The sequence below is a fragment of the Ailuropoda melanoleuca genome, chromosome 14 (genome assembly GCF_002007445.2).
Source record: "Ailuropoda melanoleuca isolate Jingjing chromosome 14, ASM200744v2, whole genome shotgun sequence".
NCBI lineage: Eukaryota > Metazoa > Chordata > Mammalia > Carnivora > Ursidae > Ailuropoda > Ailuropoda melanoleuca.
The window spans coordinates 80,728,102-80,745,055 of NC_048231.1; the positions used below are offsets into that span (position 1 = coordinate 80,728,102).

The following is a 16,954-nucleotide window of genomic DNA, read 5'->3' on the forward strand; positions in this document are numbered from 1 at the left end:
TGTAAAAAGAAAACCATTGTAAGACGATCATTTTAAAAGGGCTACAGATCTTAAAAAATGAGCATGCAAATCATCCCCCGATTCCTAAAATTAACAGCAACTGGAAAAGCTCAGCAAGTTGATAGGATAGGTTGATTGACATTGGTGTATCCATACCTGGTGGAATTTTACACACTGTTGCGGGGTGCCAGCCGTATCTCTGATTACAGTTGGGGCTCTGCACAAAGATTGCACTATCACTTAGGCACTCAGCAAAAACTTCCCCACCTATGTAATATAAGCGCACGCCTCTTCCTAAAACAAAATACATATGGGATTAGTTTTATAACACTTCCTGTTTCAGCATGACTTTGGAAGAGCCTCTTCTTGGACGAGTATTAAAATGATGGAAGCTATTTTGATAACCCTTCCCACAGCGATGCTTTTCTGAAGCCTAACTTTGAAGCATACCACTCTATATTTTTCCAAGTATTTTTTAACAATGACTTTATTGATTTCAAAAAATAAGACATGCTTATCAAAAGTATTTAGACAATGGAGAAAAGTACATGGCTAGTAAAATGAAGAATTTCATACAAATTATGTATTATTTTAAAATAAGTAAAAGAAATTGAGTTAAGTTTAAAGGAATTAACTCTGGATAAATATGCCTTCACTATGATAAATAGTATTTCCTTAACAATCTCACTAAGGTTAAGAAAAAAGCAAATAAAAATGAAGACATTAAAGTCATGTGTCCCTTTTAAAATTACATATTAAGGTGACAACCAAATCCCTAGATAGATAAGCAGAATTAGGTAAGGAAAAAATATGTTGGGAGATTTTAATAGACTTCTTTCAAAATCTAACAAATCAAATAAAAACAAAATATTAGTGACATAAGGATTTTAAAAAGCCAATCGTGAAAGGCAGAGATCTAAGATAGCACCTAAGGTTCTCACCCCTGGTGTGTATACATCTCTATTATTCAGTCAAGCATGAATCTAGGTGCTGCTATTAAGGAGTTTTTCAGATGTAATTAAGATCTCAAATCAGGGGCGCCTGGGTGGCACAGCGGTTGGGCGTCTGCCTTCGGCTCAGGGCGTGATCCCGGCGTTACGGGATCGAGCCCCACATCAGGTTCCTCTGTGAGCCTGCTTCTTCCTCTCCCACTCCCCCTGCTTGTGTTCCCTCTCTCACTGGCTGTCTCTATCTCTGTTGAGTAAATAAATAAAATCTTTAAAAAAAAAAAAAAAAAGATCTCAAATCAGCTGACCTCAAGAAAAGGAGATTTTCTTTCGGTGGGCCTGACTTAATCAGGTGATATCCCTTAGAAAGGACCAGGCTGTCCCTGGTGAAAGTGGATTCAAAATGAGAGGGTTCAGCGGCAGAGATTCTCTGCGGCTCACTGTGAAGACGGAGGGTCCATGCGGCAAGGAATGCCGGTGGCCTCGAGCTGCTGAGAGTACCTTCTAGCGGACAGTCTAGAGGAAATGAGGACCTCGGGGCTACAACTTCAAGGAAGTGAACTCTGCAACAATCACGTGAGCTCAGAAGAGGACCTCAAGCTCCAGACGAGAACACGGCCCAGTCAACACCATGGTCTCCCCTTCTGAGACCCGGAGGAGACTCCTAAACCATGCCTGGACTCCTGATCTGCAGCAACTGTGACATCACAAATTTGTGTTGTTTCAGGCTGATAAGAGTGTGGTAACGTGTTATGCAACACAAGAAAACTAACAGAACCACCTACAGGCCAGATTCAACACATAAACACAGAACCTGACACGCTGCTCTCACAACCACAGAATATTGTGAAACCACCAAACATGTACTTGACCATCAGGAAAAGATTAAATCCAAAAAGTAGAGATTTTCCAGGCTATAGTCTCTGATCAAAACTACCTGATAAGTTAGAAATCAAAAGTAAAAAGACAATTCAATAATTACAGCAACCTAAGATTGTGTAGGGAAATATACATGGTAGAGAAAACCTTCTGTTATCTGTTTGCAGAATCCCAATTAAAACACAGGCAGAAACAGAACTATTTTAGTTAAGGATCGGGCGGGTATTCAGAAGCCCTCCTTACCTACAAGACACCTAAGATGATACAAAATGTACACAGCAAGCAAGATGTGAGAAATTCCACACGGAGCCGAGTCACAGCACTGCGCAGTCACGCCTACTGTTTAGTGACCGGCGTTATTTCTCACAAGCAGCGACGGTTAATTCATCAGAAACAGAAGCAAACTATTCTTAAAAGAGGGTTACTTTAAGGTAATGAGAACTCTGTTCAGTTATATTAGTGGCACTCAAACTTTTTTTTTTAACCTCACTGCCAAAAAAATACTGGAGACCCCAAAGAGTCGCTGTTTATGTGGACTCCATCTATGGAAACTTACCACATTTGATAGTAAATCTGAGATTCAAAAAAATGTATTAGTTCATTGAAAAATCTAAATAATAAACCTATTTCATATTCACATGAATAACACGGTTATGAAAAATAACTACTTCCCCTCCCCCCCAAAATTAGTGAGAATAGCAACGCTTCACATTTTTGCAACTCTCTCTAATGTCTGGCTTAACAGAAGAGAGCTGGATTCTCGTCAGATCCTACATGCAGTCACTTGCAAAATCATATGTCTTGTAGTTTCTGGACTATTTCACTGTACATTCATGAGTGAACAAGAGTGAAAAAGGAAAAGAGGATCTTAGTAGCATTATGAGAACAGTTCTGACCTCAGAAACGTGCTAAAAGGATACCGGGACTACTACATTTTGAGATGCCACAGAATTATTTTTTGAATGATGTATTAAATAGCAGTTCTTATTTAAAATCTCTTGCTTCAGATCGATGGTGAGCAGATTTAACTGTTTAATATATGAACTCATGGAAGGGGGAAATACTAGATGTCAACAAACTGAAAAAAGTCATGGTCTGTTAAAATGATAATTCTGAACTCTGAACATGACAATCTCATGACTGGTCGAGACGAGACTCAGCAAAGTAATTTTAACGCCTATTTACTGACGGACTTAACAGCATCAAGGGTGCCAAACAGAGAGAAGCCAAAGGTAAGGGTGTGCAGATCTATGAGAGCAGCGAAGCCATGCGCGGACACGGATGGAGACGAGGCAGGCGACTGCACACAAGCTCTTGATGTGGTAAACCACACAGGGCTCCCGTTATGAGGAGATGGCAATGGTTCTTCACACAAGGGAAAAACACGTACCTATATGTCTTCTTGTCATTTCTACAGTCGCATTTCGGTTGACGTTGGAGAGCAACCCTAGGCAGAACCTCTCTGAATTGGATGGGTCTGTGAAACCGTCTACAGTGAGGGAGGGCTGTGATGCATGGAAGGTCTCGCCAACCCTCTGGTTTAATTCATAATATGCTATTGAACACCAAAATGCAGGTTCTGAGTAAGTAACTGGCTGCAAATCTGGGGAAAAAAACCAAACCCATAAAAGCACGAAATGTTGTGTGAACAGTTCAAGCCAAGAAGAGATTGAATATCATCAGATATCTGTACACGCTCTATGCCAGCCTCCACTGGCGACCGCTCAGGAAGCTGACTTAACATCTACACCACAAACTCCAGTTTCCAGATCATACCAGATTCTCAGTTTCAAATTTCCCCCATCTCATAAAGTCATCTAATCTTCAAACATCTTTTTTAGACTTAATGGTGGGTCATGTTCTACTGGTAGTTTTATCCAAGTTCATGTTCAAATATAAAACCATCGCAAGGCAAAGTAAATCAACTTGCATAATAAAACTAATTTGGGGGTAGGATGAAGTGGAATAAAGCTGGAGCGAGGACTGAGTCAAAAGGCACAAGAAGAAAAATTCTATCATAATAACAGGATACAAAATACGACATATTTTTGACATTGTCTATTTTAACAGGAGATTCTCCGTGAGTTACCCTAGTTACAAAAATAGAAAACCCACGCATACACAAGGAACAGAAAGTAATAAAACACAAAAAGCATGCAAGTGAAAACAGAATATGGAATCAAAAGAATTTACATATTTCATGGGAAAACCAGGACCACATAAATTTAACTTCTATAATTTTGATTAAAAGACACAAGCAGGGGCGCCTGGGTAGCTCAGTCGGTTAAGCGTCTGCCCTCTCAGCGGGGAGTCTGCTTCTCCCTCTGCCCCTCTTGTGCTCTCTCTCTCTCACATTAATAAAATCTTAAAAAAAAAAAGACGTAAGGATTATCATGGAAAAAAAATGTAAGTATTGTAGACTAAATTCCTAATGTGTAGAAACTGAAGAGACATTGTGAAATACTGAGGTAAACTGAAGGCTAAGAATTAACTCACAACGTACACACACACAAACACACCCCTCCCATACCCCATATACGTGTGTGTGTATACATACATACATATACACGTATATGGACATACACCTCATATTAATAACTGCTATTACAAAACATATCCTAAAATAAACATACCCATATAAATCTACCCATAATAGGTCATAACACTTTCCATGAAGAATACGATTTCCATGAATAGAAGATTAGGTTTTTAGCTCATATGTGTCAACAGAAAACACTTTTTAGTATTAAGGCAAATTATCATTTTTAAAAAGCACAAATTTGAACAATCATTTGATTATTCATTGGAATCCGTTTCTCATATATATGAAAATTAATTATCGGAGAAGACATATAATTTACTGGCATAGTGTAAAACGGTGAGGGGGGAAAGTATTTGCAACTTACCCAAACTATGATTAACGGGGGAAAGAGTAGTAGGAGATAGTTCTGCTGGAGATCCTGAAACAAAAGGATTCAATCTTATAATAGATGTGCAAGTATTTCCAGAACTTCTGCCCAAATAATAAATAAAATTAATTAAATAAAATGAGGATATATCTAGTTGTAATTAATGATCACAAATAATACAAATAAGTTACATTCTAAGACTTCAAAATATGCAAGCACTATATGGGAATTTAATTTTGAAGGCTTCAGTATATAAAGGTACAGAAGAAGCTCCCCAGTTCCCTTCCCAAAGACATCCAGTGTTGCCAGTTCTTTGTGTACTCTTCCAGAAATATTCTATGAACCACACAAGCAAATATATTGTTCTCTGCCCCCCACCTTGCTTTTTATATACAAATGGTAACAGTTCTGAACTTTGCTTTTATTTTACTTACTGTATCAGGGATGCTGATGTGTCCTTATTTCTCTCTCCCTCTCTCTATATATTAGCCACATACGCTTATATGATGGTGTATTATGATCCTATAGATAGATACTCAGACTATTTTCAATCTTCTGCTTTATGAACCAAGACTGCAATGACTTGATCTTGTACATTTTGCATATTTTCAATCATATCTTTTTTTTTTTTTTAAGATTTTACTTATTTATTTGACAGAGAGAGAGAAAAAGCACACAATAGGGGGAGCAGCAGAGGGAGAGGGAGAAGCAGGCTCTCTGCTGAGCAGAGCCCAATGTGGGGCTCGATCCCAGGACCTCAGGATCATGACCTGAGCCGAAGGCAGACACTTAACTGACTGAGCCACCCAGGCACCCCCATATCATTCTCTTAACAGAGAAACCGCCAGGTCCAAGGGCTGTACTACCATGATTTTGATAGATTTTGCCCAAACTGTCATCTATAGGGGTTGTACCAGTTAGAGTTCCAGTAGCAACTGGTGTTACAAGGATGAATGGTGTCAGCACTGATCAGTGAAAACATGCTTTCACAAGTATAGTTTTAATCTGTATTTCACTTGTCAACAACAGGGAACAAGCAGCTTTATACTTCTTTATATTGCAGTTCCTTTGTGTGTAGTCTCTTCTTTTGCTCACATTTCTATAGTGGTGTGGATCACTCTTCTCACTGATTTCTAGAAGGCTCTTTATGTACTGCGGCTATTGGTCCTTTTATGTTATGGGCTGTAAATATTTGGTCATCTGTCTTTGACTCTTCATAATTTTCATTAAGTAGAATTAAAATAACCTTTCGTGTGTTTTACCAATCATTTTGGGGTGTCACACTTTGATAAAACAGTCATGACAGCTGGATATTCTTGACTTACTCTTAACTTTAAGGAGATATTTCTAGTATTTTACCATTAAGTACTAGGCGGATTTGAGATAAAATTCCTTATTTAGCATTTTTGCATCAATAATCTTTTTTTTTTTTAAAGATTTTATTTATTTATTCGACAGAGAGAGAGACAGCCAGCGAGAGAGGGAACACAAGCAGGGGGAGTGGGAGAGGAAGAAGCAGGCTCATAGCGGAAGAGCCTGATGTGGGGCTCGATCCCACAACGCCGGGATCACGCCCTGAGCCGAAGGCAGACGCTCAACTGCTGTGCCACCCAGGCGCCCCTACATCAATAATCTTAAACAGGGGTGCCTGGGTGGCTCAGTGGGCTAAGCGTCTGCCTTCAGCTCAGGGCATGATCCCAGGGTCCTGGGAAAGAGTCCTGCATTGGGCTCCCTGCTCAGGAGGGAGTCTGATTCTCCCTCTGCCCCTCCCCTGCTCATGCTCTCTCTCTCAAATAAATAAAATCTTGAAAAAAAAAAAAAAGATCTCGAACAATACTGGTCTATAGATTTACACTGCAAGTGCAATGTTACACTGCCTCAAGAAGACAATCTAGGAGCTTTATGTCTTTTTTATGTTCTATAACAGTTTAAACAGCACTGTAATAAAACATTTCTTAATAGTTTGGTGGAATTCCTGTGCAAAATTGTTTGCAGTTAATAATTTTCTAGGTTTACCCTAGGACATTTCTTCTCTATTTCTTCTATGGAAGATAGCTCTATTTTTTGTAGTCAGTTTTGGTAAATTATATTTTCTTAAAAAATTAGCCATTTCTTCCAGTTTTAGGTAAAGAGGTTAAAACTAATCAAGAAAATAATGGGAGGGGGCATAAATAAATAAAATAAGAACAACCACAAACACAGAAAGAAAAAAAATGGAATTATTCAGAGACTATTTCAACTCAATTCCATGTAATTAAATTTTAAAGACACATTTGTTGCAAATGTTGTTAATTAAATTTTGTAATTACAGAATACGTTTTGTTTTCTGATCATCTTTCCTATTTCAGAAAGTTATGTAAAAAAGCATGACCTACAGCTCCCACACTTCACATATCACAGCAATGGTGCAGCTATAGACTAAGGCAGGTCGGACCCCTGCCCGCCCCCCCCCGCCCCCGCGACGCCCACAACATACAATACCAGGTGACACAGGTAGAATGGCAACCCCCAGATAAAGAGATGAATCAAAACTAGAGATCAGGTGAAAATCACAATAATCTTCCATAAGAAAATTAAGTTCTTAAGTTCTTTTTTTTTGTTCCTCAGTCTGAAAAATCTGTTGGCAATCACAACAGTTTCCACCAAGAAAGGTCAAAATATATTTAGAACAATGAACTAAAACTCACCATTTCCTGAAGCTGATATAAAATAAACAAAGCTACTATGAGAAATGGAGGAAACTGACCAATTATTCGTATCTCTTAACTATTGATTCCTCTATGAAATACTTATCACTTAATAGAAGTCACCAGTTAGAATTACAGATTTAGAAGAATGGTTCATTATTATCACACATAAAATTTTAAAAAGTTAAATTAAGCTAACAATTTATTAGAAAGAGGCAAATTTTTGTAAAGAGGCAAATTGATAATTAACCTATTAGTTACTTATATATTCATGCTGCTGCTACTGAAGTCTGCAACTTCTGGTTATGAGAAATAATAACTACCTCAGTATTTAGGCAGTGGTTACTAGTAGTACTGGCAGCTAAAACATCTAGAGGAATCCTTGTGTATCTTTGTATACAAGTTTGCATATAGCTGTAGGATACAATTTTCAATGAGGAAACTTTAGACCAAAAGGAATGTGTATTAAATTTTTGTAACTGCCGAAGTACTTCCCCAAAATGTTTATTTAGTGCGCTGAACAATTTATGAGCTAGTGTTTCTTCACACCATGTCACTACCTTTTGACAGTTGCCTACTTGACTGACAGGGTGAAAAAGACTACTCTATTTTTTTAATTTTTATTTTTGTTGTAAATAGTACATTCATATACTTTTTGTCCTTTTTTTCTATTACTTATTATTTTTTTCTTCTTGATTTGTAAGTCGTTTTAAATATTGAAATCAATTAGACCAGTCACTCATTTGCAAATATTTCCCCAAGTTTTTGGTTTCTTTTGATATAGCTTTCAAGGTGACGTTAATTTTTTTAAATTAGACATGACTTTTTATTTTTTTGAAGATTTTATGTATGTATGTATTTATTTATTTATTTATTTATGAGAGCGAGTGTGAGAGAGCCCACGAGTGGGGGAAGGAGGAGAGGGAGAAGCAGGCTCCCTGATGAGCAGGGAGCCCAATGCAGGACTCGATCCCAGGACTCTGGGATCACGACCTGAGCTGAAGGCAGACACTTAACTGACTGAACCACCCAGGCACCCAAATCAGACATCATTTTTTAGAGCAGTTTTAGGTTCACAGCAAAAGTGAGCAGAAAGTACCAAGAACTCCCATATAGCCATGTACACATACATGTATGATCTCCCTGCAATGGTACCCAGAATCACAATGGTTCATTTGTTGCTATCGGGGAACTGACATGACACATCATTATCACCCAAAGCCCATGTTTACATGAGGGTTCATTCTCAATGTTGTACATTCTGTGGGTTTCGACAAACATGTAATAATACATATTCACCATGTAGTATCATACAAAATAGCTTTACTACCTAAAAATCCCCTGTCCTCCATTTATCTCTTCCTCCCCTCTGACTCCTGGATATCACAGATCTTTTTATTGCATCTATAGTTTTTCCTTTTCCAGAATCTCATATAGTTGGAGTCAGAAAGTGTGAAGCCTTTCCAGATTGGCTTCTTTCACTCGAAATATGTATTTAAGGTTCCTCCATGTCTTTTTCATGACTTGGTAGCTCATTTCTTTTTAGTGTTGAATAATACTGCATTCTCTGGAAGTACCACTGTTTATATCCACTCACCTACTGAGTGCTTCCAACTTTTGGCAATTATGAACAAAGCTGCTCTACACATCCGTCTGCACGCTTCTGTGTGTCCATACATTTTCAGCTCCCCTGGGTAAACACTATGGAGCGTGACTGCTGGATCATACGGTAAGAGTATGTTTAGTTTTGTAAGAAGCTGCCCATGTGTCTTCCAGAGGAGATGTACCATTTCGCATCCCCACCAGCAATGAATGAGAGTTCCTCTTGGCCCACATCCTCACCAGCATCTGGCACTGCCAGTGTTTGGACTTTGGCCATTCTAATAGGTGTGTGGTCGTAACATTTTAAATTTTATGCATTCAAATTTGTTGACATTTTCTCTGATGGTTTTATACTTTACATGTTTCTTACTTAGGTTATTTTAGAAATTCCTCATTGTCATGTACTAAAAATTATAGGGCTTCATTTTTTACAGGTAAGTGTTTGCTCTAAAAGGAATTCATTTAGTATGAGAGAAATTACATGTTTAGTATTTAATTTTATAATTTTTTGAATGAATATTAAAATTAGTTTGAATTTTTTTGAGCAAAACTAATGGCTAAAAATATATTAATGACTTTGAGTAAATTAGCCAACCATAAATAGCACACAAGTGAAACAATAAAACGAGAATTATTCTTTCAAAAGGCATATACAAAGGGACTCACAGGTCTTAAATGCACTCCTTTGCTTTCATATTACAGAGAAAATCCTGAAGAACTAAAATTATCTATTTTGTTTTTAGACCAAAAAGGCTTTTTAAAAGCAAGATTTAACAAACCTAATTTACTGAGAACAGACCAATTGCCTTCACAGACCTTCCAGAAAACCGGGAATCATGCTGGGCTACTCCTTCAACCTTGGCCCTATCTACCTAATCACCAAGCAAGACCTACACCTCAGCAATGTACCTCAAAAGCATGCATTTCTCCCCACATCTAGAAACCAGCTGGAGGAAGACTACTGCGGTAGCCAAGAATAGGGTGTCCAGAATCTCACATCCTAGGTGCAAATTCCTGGCACTTTTTAGCTCTTTTCCTATGATGTCCACTGCAGTGTTGTGTTTTTAGTTTTTGTAAAACAATGAACCTTTTAAAATTAAGGGTGTAATTATTGCTAGATGATGGAAATTACATGGAATGCTTGTATTTTCTTGTTTTACCTAAATTTAATTTTTTATAATGAACATTCAGTTGGTATCGAATTCAAAATGGTATAGCATTATAATTTCATCTGTAAAATACTTTTATTTGACATAGAACGGTAGAAACATTAGCTAAACCAAAAAAAGAAAAGAAAAAGAAAAAAGACATGTCATATGTAGTATGTCAATTCCAGCTCAAAAAATACACATTTTCCTCATGTTTATTACGTGCTATGCATTTTCAAATCTTCAATGAGCACGAATTCTGTTTTTAAGAATAAAGGTGCTCTTCTTTTGTTTTTATTAGCAACTTCTACAGGGTTCCCCTTATAATTAGAACATAGAAGACTGAGAAAAACCCTGGCTCCCAAAATAACTGTAAGGAAATACTGGAAACACTAAAACAATTTTATTTTTCTTTACAGTTACCAAAAAGCTGTAGATCTCTTTAAGTCTAAATGAACTAGTCTGCAGAGGGGGTGAAGTCTTCCTATGGAAGGAAGAGTGGGGACCATCATCACTGAGAGTGCCGCCAAGTCAAGACACAGACACACACAGGACTGGGCTTGTCCAAGTTAAAACCAACCAACATTTTAATGGCCAGGCGCAGGCAAAATGGAATCGAGAAGCCTAAGCATGGACGTAGTCCTCCTGTCTGTCAGCCAATTCTAACCCACACATCTTTAGCGGAGTACAGTGTACCACAGAAGTTTTGGGAAAGGCTGGAAAGCAGTGAGAGAGCCTGCAGTCTTGCCACACTCGCATCTGAAAGCCTGCTGAGGTAGGAGGCTAGCCCTACCTTCAAGCCTGTGGTGATCTGACATTAATTAAAACATCGAATCATCACCCATCCAACTCAAGTCCTGATCATGTGGGAGAGATCAGCCCCTCAACTTAGCAACCAGAAAGAGAAAAGGAGAAGGCTTTCCAGGGGAGAATATTACCTATATTACTCTCTAGTATTATTTTAGACACAATACCTAGCGTGTAATTAAAAAACAAACGTGAGACATGCAAAGTAGTAGGAAAAACTGACCCTTAATGAAAAGATAAAAGTCAACAGAAGTAGACTACATATGAAGCAGGTACTGGAATTACCAGAAAAGGACTTTAAAATGGAAACTGTAAAACTAAAAAATAGATAACATGAAATAAATTCACTGAATTGGCCTAACAGCAGACCAGAAGTTAGACCCACTTATACACAAAGGAGCCAGGGTAAATCAATGGAGAAAGAAACGTCTCTTCAACAAATAGTGCCAAAGCAACTGGACACACGTCTAGAGGAAGGGAAGAAAGGGCAGAAATGGTAAATATGCAGGCCAATACAAAAAGTTACTTCTTAATTCCTTAAAAATTAAAAAAAAAAAAACCCTCAAAGTCTAAAGCAAAAATAAGATACTTTGGGATTTATACACATATGTAAGTAAGACAAATGATAAGGGCAGCACAAAGAGAGGCAGGTGGATGGAATTAGCGTTACAAAATTCTTACACTGTGCATGATGAGGTTGTAAAATACTACAACTTAACAACCTAAGCAGAAGGTGATAAAATTGGGATATACGTTGTAATCATGAGAACATTACTAAGTGGTACTGTTAAAAAGTCAAGAGTGTAAATAGAATGGATATAAACATAAATACATTTGATTAATCTGAGAGAATTCAGGAAAAGTAACAACAGAGGGACAAAAACCAGATGGGACAAATAAAAAACAGTATAATGGTAACCCAAACCCAATGATATCAATAATGATACTACATAAAAATAGTCCAAATCTTCTAATTAAAAGACAGAGATCGATAAAGACATGCAACGCTGTCCATGAGGACAGCTGAAAGTAAAAGGATGAAAGCTATACCACACAACCCCTGGAAAAATAAGACATGGTGATGTGAACAGGAGACACATTTTATAACACGGGTCAATTCATCAGAGGACATAATCATTCTAAATGTGCTCCAGTTAAAGATGGAGATTCAAAATACACGAAGCAAAAACTGACAGGACCAAAATCAGAGCTGGAGACGTTAATGCTGCTCTCCATTACTGAGAGTACAAGTAGAAAAAAACGAGAGGATTAGGAAGATCTAACCACGACCATCAAACGTGCCCTAAATGACGCAGAGAACTCTGTAAGTGCAGAACAGACATTCTTTTCAATTACACATGGAATTCTTCTCAACGCAAATAAGATATGTTGTGGCATAAAATAATTTTTAGTAAATTTCCAAAGACTGATATCATGCATGGTATATTTTGGACCATAACAGAATTTAGTTAGAGATCAATGAAGTATCTAGAAAATCCCCACAATTCTAAAAAACCAGAGTTTAAAGAGAGTTCAATTTTGTTCTAAATTGGGGTTGTGCATCAGTTAGAACTTTCTTGCCACGGCACCAAGAAAGGAATGGACAGCATGTAGAAGACTGGTAGTTAAACTGACTTTTAGCATCTTATGAATCAGATGTGTGCATTATCATTATAAGAAATTATTTACATGTATCATTTTGAAAAAGTAACATTTCCCCACAGAAACAGAATTAGGAATATTAGGTTAGGTTTAAAGCAAGCCCCTAAACACTGAATCCATTTTAGTTGAGTCCACTTATTTTCCCCTTCTCAAATTTGACCCTTTATCATAACCACTTATTATCTCCACCTTAATGGTCCTACCCTGTGTTAGCAATATGATCAACTAGGGATTTGTGCACTGTGCCTTCTGTGTCCGGCTTCTTTCACTTAATATATGCTTTCGAGGTTCATCTATGTGGTACCATGTATCAGTACATCATTTTTTTATATGGCTGAATAATATTCTGACATACACATATACCTCCTTTAATTTGTCCACTCATCATCTGATGGACAAATGTGCTACTTCCACTTTGGACTAGTACACGTAATACTTCAGTGAACATGTGTGTGCAAGTTTAGTATGGACGTGTTTTCAATTTTCTTGGGTATATATCTAGGAGTGAAACTGCTGGGTCATACTGTTATTCTATATTTAACTTTTTAAGGAACAACAAACTTTTCCAAAGCAACTCAACCATTCTGCATTCCCAACGGCAACATATGAAGACTCCGATTGTCCACATCCTCACCCACGCTTGCCACTGTCCTTTTCTGATCATAGCCATGTAGTGGGTGTGAAGTGCCCAAGTGGCCAAGGGAGGTGGGCACTGTGGTTTTGATTTGCATTTCCCTGATGGCTAATGACGTTGAGCATCTTTTCTTGGCATTCACTTTAAATGTCACAGTGGCAGTGGTCCATCAAAAAGGAACATGGTTGGTTCAGGAATACCGATCTTTGGCATATACAGGTGTATTAGGAAGATAAATTTGGAAAGCCAAATACCGTTTGCAATAAGACAACCACATTAAGATGTACACGTTATTTCCAGTGATCATTAGATTATCTACACTTCTTGGTTATCTACTACTCTGAACAGTTAACGAGTATGATTAGTGGTAGCAGAAGCTTCTTTATCTGGGAGTCTAATAACGGAAAGATTTAAACAACAGAATTAATGCAAAAGCTGGTTCCCAGTCCCCCCTCCCCCCGGCCAATGTTAATTCATTTTAAAATAACTTAGATGATCATAACTACAGAATGCTTTAGTATAAACTGTGTAGAAAAGCTGATGGTGTAATGTGACAGGCTGTGATATTAAAGTATCCAATCCTTAAGACTACAGACAGGATTACAGAACAGAACAAACCAGACAATTACAGTGACACCACAGCTACCTCACTGGTAACCTAATTAGTTCTGGTGGATTATACATTTTATTACATAATAACTGTTTTAAAGCTCTGACACATGTAATGTTTATTACATGCTAAAACTTTTTCACCACTGTGTCTGGAGTGGATAGCTAAAAATTAGAAATTAATTGAATTAGGTCAGGTACAAGGTATTTTGTGTAAACAATCTACTATCATTCAGAACTAACTATTAAGTTAAAGGAGCACTGAAAATCTGATTCTCATCCCCCACCTCCAAATTTCTCAGAAAATCTGTTACTGGGCTCATTACAGTTTTTCATCACAAAGCCATTTATTCATCGAGTAACTAAAACTTTGAACAGAAGTACAGAATACTTAAAGAGAAAACTACTGGATGCTCTCAGATTTTCACTTAATCTAATGAGAGAAAATTATAACAATTATTCTGCAAAACAGCGTAACTTTTTCATTGACAAAAGGGCCCTCCTTTGGATGGTTCAAATATAATTACCTCAATATAGAAGGTTCTTTTTGTGATGTATGTCTCAACTTCTCCACATGGAAGAGTCACAAATAATTCTCATGGGTTTTACACAGGGCAAAAATGTGTATCTCATTACCGAGGAATTTTCAAAAATAAGTTTTACCTGTATCCATACTTTGGTTCATCTGTTGATCACTTGTTTCTCCATCCTCACTGATATATCCAGGAGGCGGTGTTTCTACAAAAGTTTAGAACAAATCAAGCACAGTTGCAACTGAATCTCACCACCTTTCTCCTAGCTACTAAAGATAACCAAAAAATCACTCTGAATAATAAATAGGAATATTATATAACATTACTATTAAACACAATATTTGGTACTGAGGGCTTATGATTCAGGTTCTGATCCAAATCTTACAGGTGAATCCTTAAAGCCTACTTGTAATATAATCAAGCTCTCTAGGCATATTTTCTTAGCTATTATTTACATATCTGGCTCATTCCCATATGTATATTTTCTGGGGCAAGAGCCAAAAATAGAACTTCCAAGATGCCTCAGTTCTGAATCAGTATGCTTCAAAGACATCAGTACCTACATTTTTTTCTTTCTTTTTTTTTTTTTTTTAACTAATGGCCAGCACAGACTGGTACATCTAGGAGATGATTAAAGGACAACACAACACACATGAGATTTCTGATTACAAAGTAATACGTGCTTGCATTAGGTTCTACCGGGCAAAATATGGTGATATGTTTCAGGACAGGTCTAGCTTGAATTCCACCTAAAAAGTACATTTCTCTAGGGATTTCTAACCAGTAAATCCTGAGTGTTTGAAGCAGAAATTTAAATTCAAACACAGACTACTGCACAAACCTGAGGCAAAATACTCCTTGAAAACAAGATTCTAATGTGCCATTTCCAACATGCTTAATGAACAAAACGTTTATATTCAAGAGGCATCGGAATAGCTGAATAAGCTTCATGTAAAATAAATACATGTATATAATTTTACCAGTTATAATTTCTAGGAAGAAAAATAAGTTTAAGTGATTTCAACATTTTCATGGCTGGGCAGTTTGAAGCAATTCAAGATAATGTAATTATCAAAAGGGAGAGGGAGAAATGTGGGTGAAAGGGCTCATTCACTGAACCCCTCACACGCTCCCTTCAATAAGCTAAGGGCAAATCTGCACTTAAGTAGAGAACGCTTCATTGAGTGTCGGTACCCCAAAATTGTTACTGATGAAATTCTAAGAATAAAATAAAATACTTTCATATACTCAAACAATAACACAAAAAACAAGATTAATATGTATCAATATGTACTATCGTAAAGGTGAAAGCTAACAAAATTAAACAGGGCTACGTTTTGTCAGTTTAACCACCCATGTCTCAAAGGTCTAAACAGGAAGAAATACTAAACTTTTAAATACTTTATCCTGTTTTACTTTTCTCCATTATTATCTATAAAATAATAAATAATAAAGCTATTAAACATTTTGGAGAAAACACTAAAATTTCTTTTGAAGTGGAACAAAAAGGGAACCGTTAGCTTTCACTGTCTGTTGGCCCTGGGTAAAGCCCCATTGTCCAGAAAAGCAAATAGGTGTGACTGACTTTTGATTTTCTACTTTGTAAAACAAACCAAATCTAAACAAATAAAGAAAGGAAAATAAACCCAAACATCTCCACAAGTAAAAGCCACTAGCCATTTTGATTAACATCCTTCCAAATAATTATTGGGGAGGTGTCTTACAAGACTGTATGCTTACACCTCGGTTTCCAGGTATTGTTGAATTATACGAATTCCCACATCAAAGACTTAAAATGCACCCCCCACCCCCACATAACCACCTCCAGCTAAGTCTTCTCCTGAACAAGGGCCTGTTTCAGTCCTGCCTCCCCCACCCCCCCACTCCTGCTAGTCCTCATACTCTACCCGTTCTAATCCCTCTCTCCTAACTTCTCAAAAAGTTTGTTCCCTCTCAACCTAAAAAGAAGTCTTAAACCCCCTTTTGGAATAAAATAATAGTTAAAAAAATGCACATTAAAACAATCAAGAAACATTTTCTACCTTTAAAATTAGCTACTTTAAAATATCCTTCTTTTGGGGCGCCTGGGTGGCACAGCGGTTAAGCGTCTGCCTTCGGCTCAGGGCGTCATCCCGGCGTTATGGGATCGAGCCCCACATCAGGCTCTTCCGCTATGAGCCTGCTTCTTCCTCTCCCGCTCCCCCTGCTTGTGTTCCCTCTCTCGCTGGCTGTCTCTATCTCTATCGAATAAATAAATAAAATCTTTAAAAAAAAAAATCCTTCTTTTGCTTATGTTTTTAAAATTGTCTTCAATGAACAAGCATTATTTCCATGAGACATATTAAAGAAATCTTTTTTAAATGTACTTGAAACTAAGTTCCTTACATATTTTCTGTTGTATTAAAAAAAAAAAAGTCAAGAGTGGAGTGCAGAAATACTACAAAAGGAGAAAAAAACTGAGACACTAAAATATCCAATGTATAGCTCAATCTGCATCCTAGTACTGTATCTTTAGTTTCTGCTAGGAAAAAAACCCA

General features: G+C 37.3%; 1 protein-coding gene across 3 annotated transcripts in view; it reads right to left on the reverse strand.

Annotated features, from left to right (window-relative positions):
• SMAD2 (SMAD family member 2) overlaps nucleotides 1–16,954 on the reverse strand; it is an 84,164-nt gene that overhangs the window by 15,829 nt on the left and 51,381 nt on the right. For 2 of the 3 annotated variants that reach the window (XM_034642873.1, XM_019798458.2), the window contains exons 5-8: nucleotides 14,548–14,622; nucleotides 4,733–4,786; nucleotides 3,217–3,429; nucleotides 157–294 (exon numbers count right to left, since the gene is read on the reverse strand). In XM_034642873.1, coding sequence (XP_034498764.1) covers nucleotides 157–294; nucleotides 3,217–3,429; nucleotides 4,733–4,786; nucleotides 14,548–14,622 — 480 coding nt within the window. The remainder of the gene's footprint in view (nucleotides 1–156; nucleotides 295–3,216; nucleotides 3,430–4,732; nucleotides 4,787–14,547; nucleotides 14,623–16,954) is intronic. The other variant, XM_034642872.1, reaches the window with a different exon arrangement.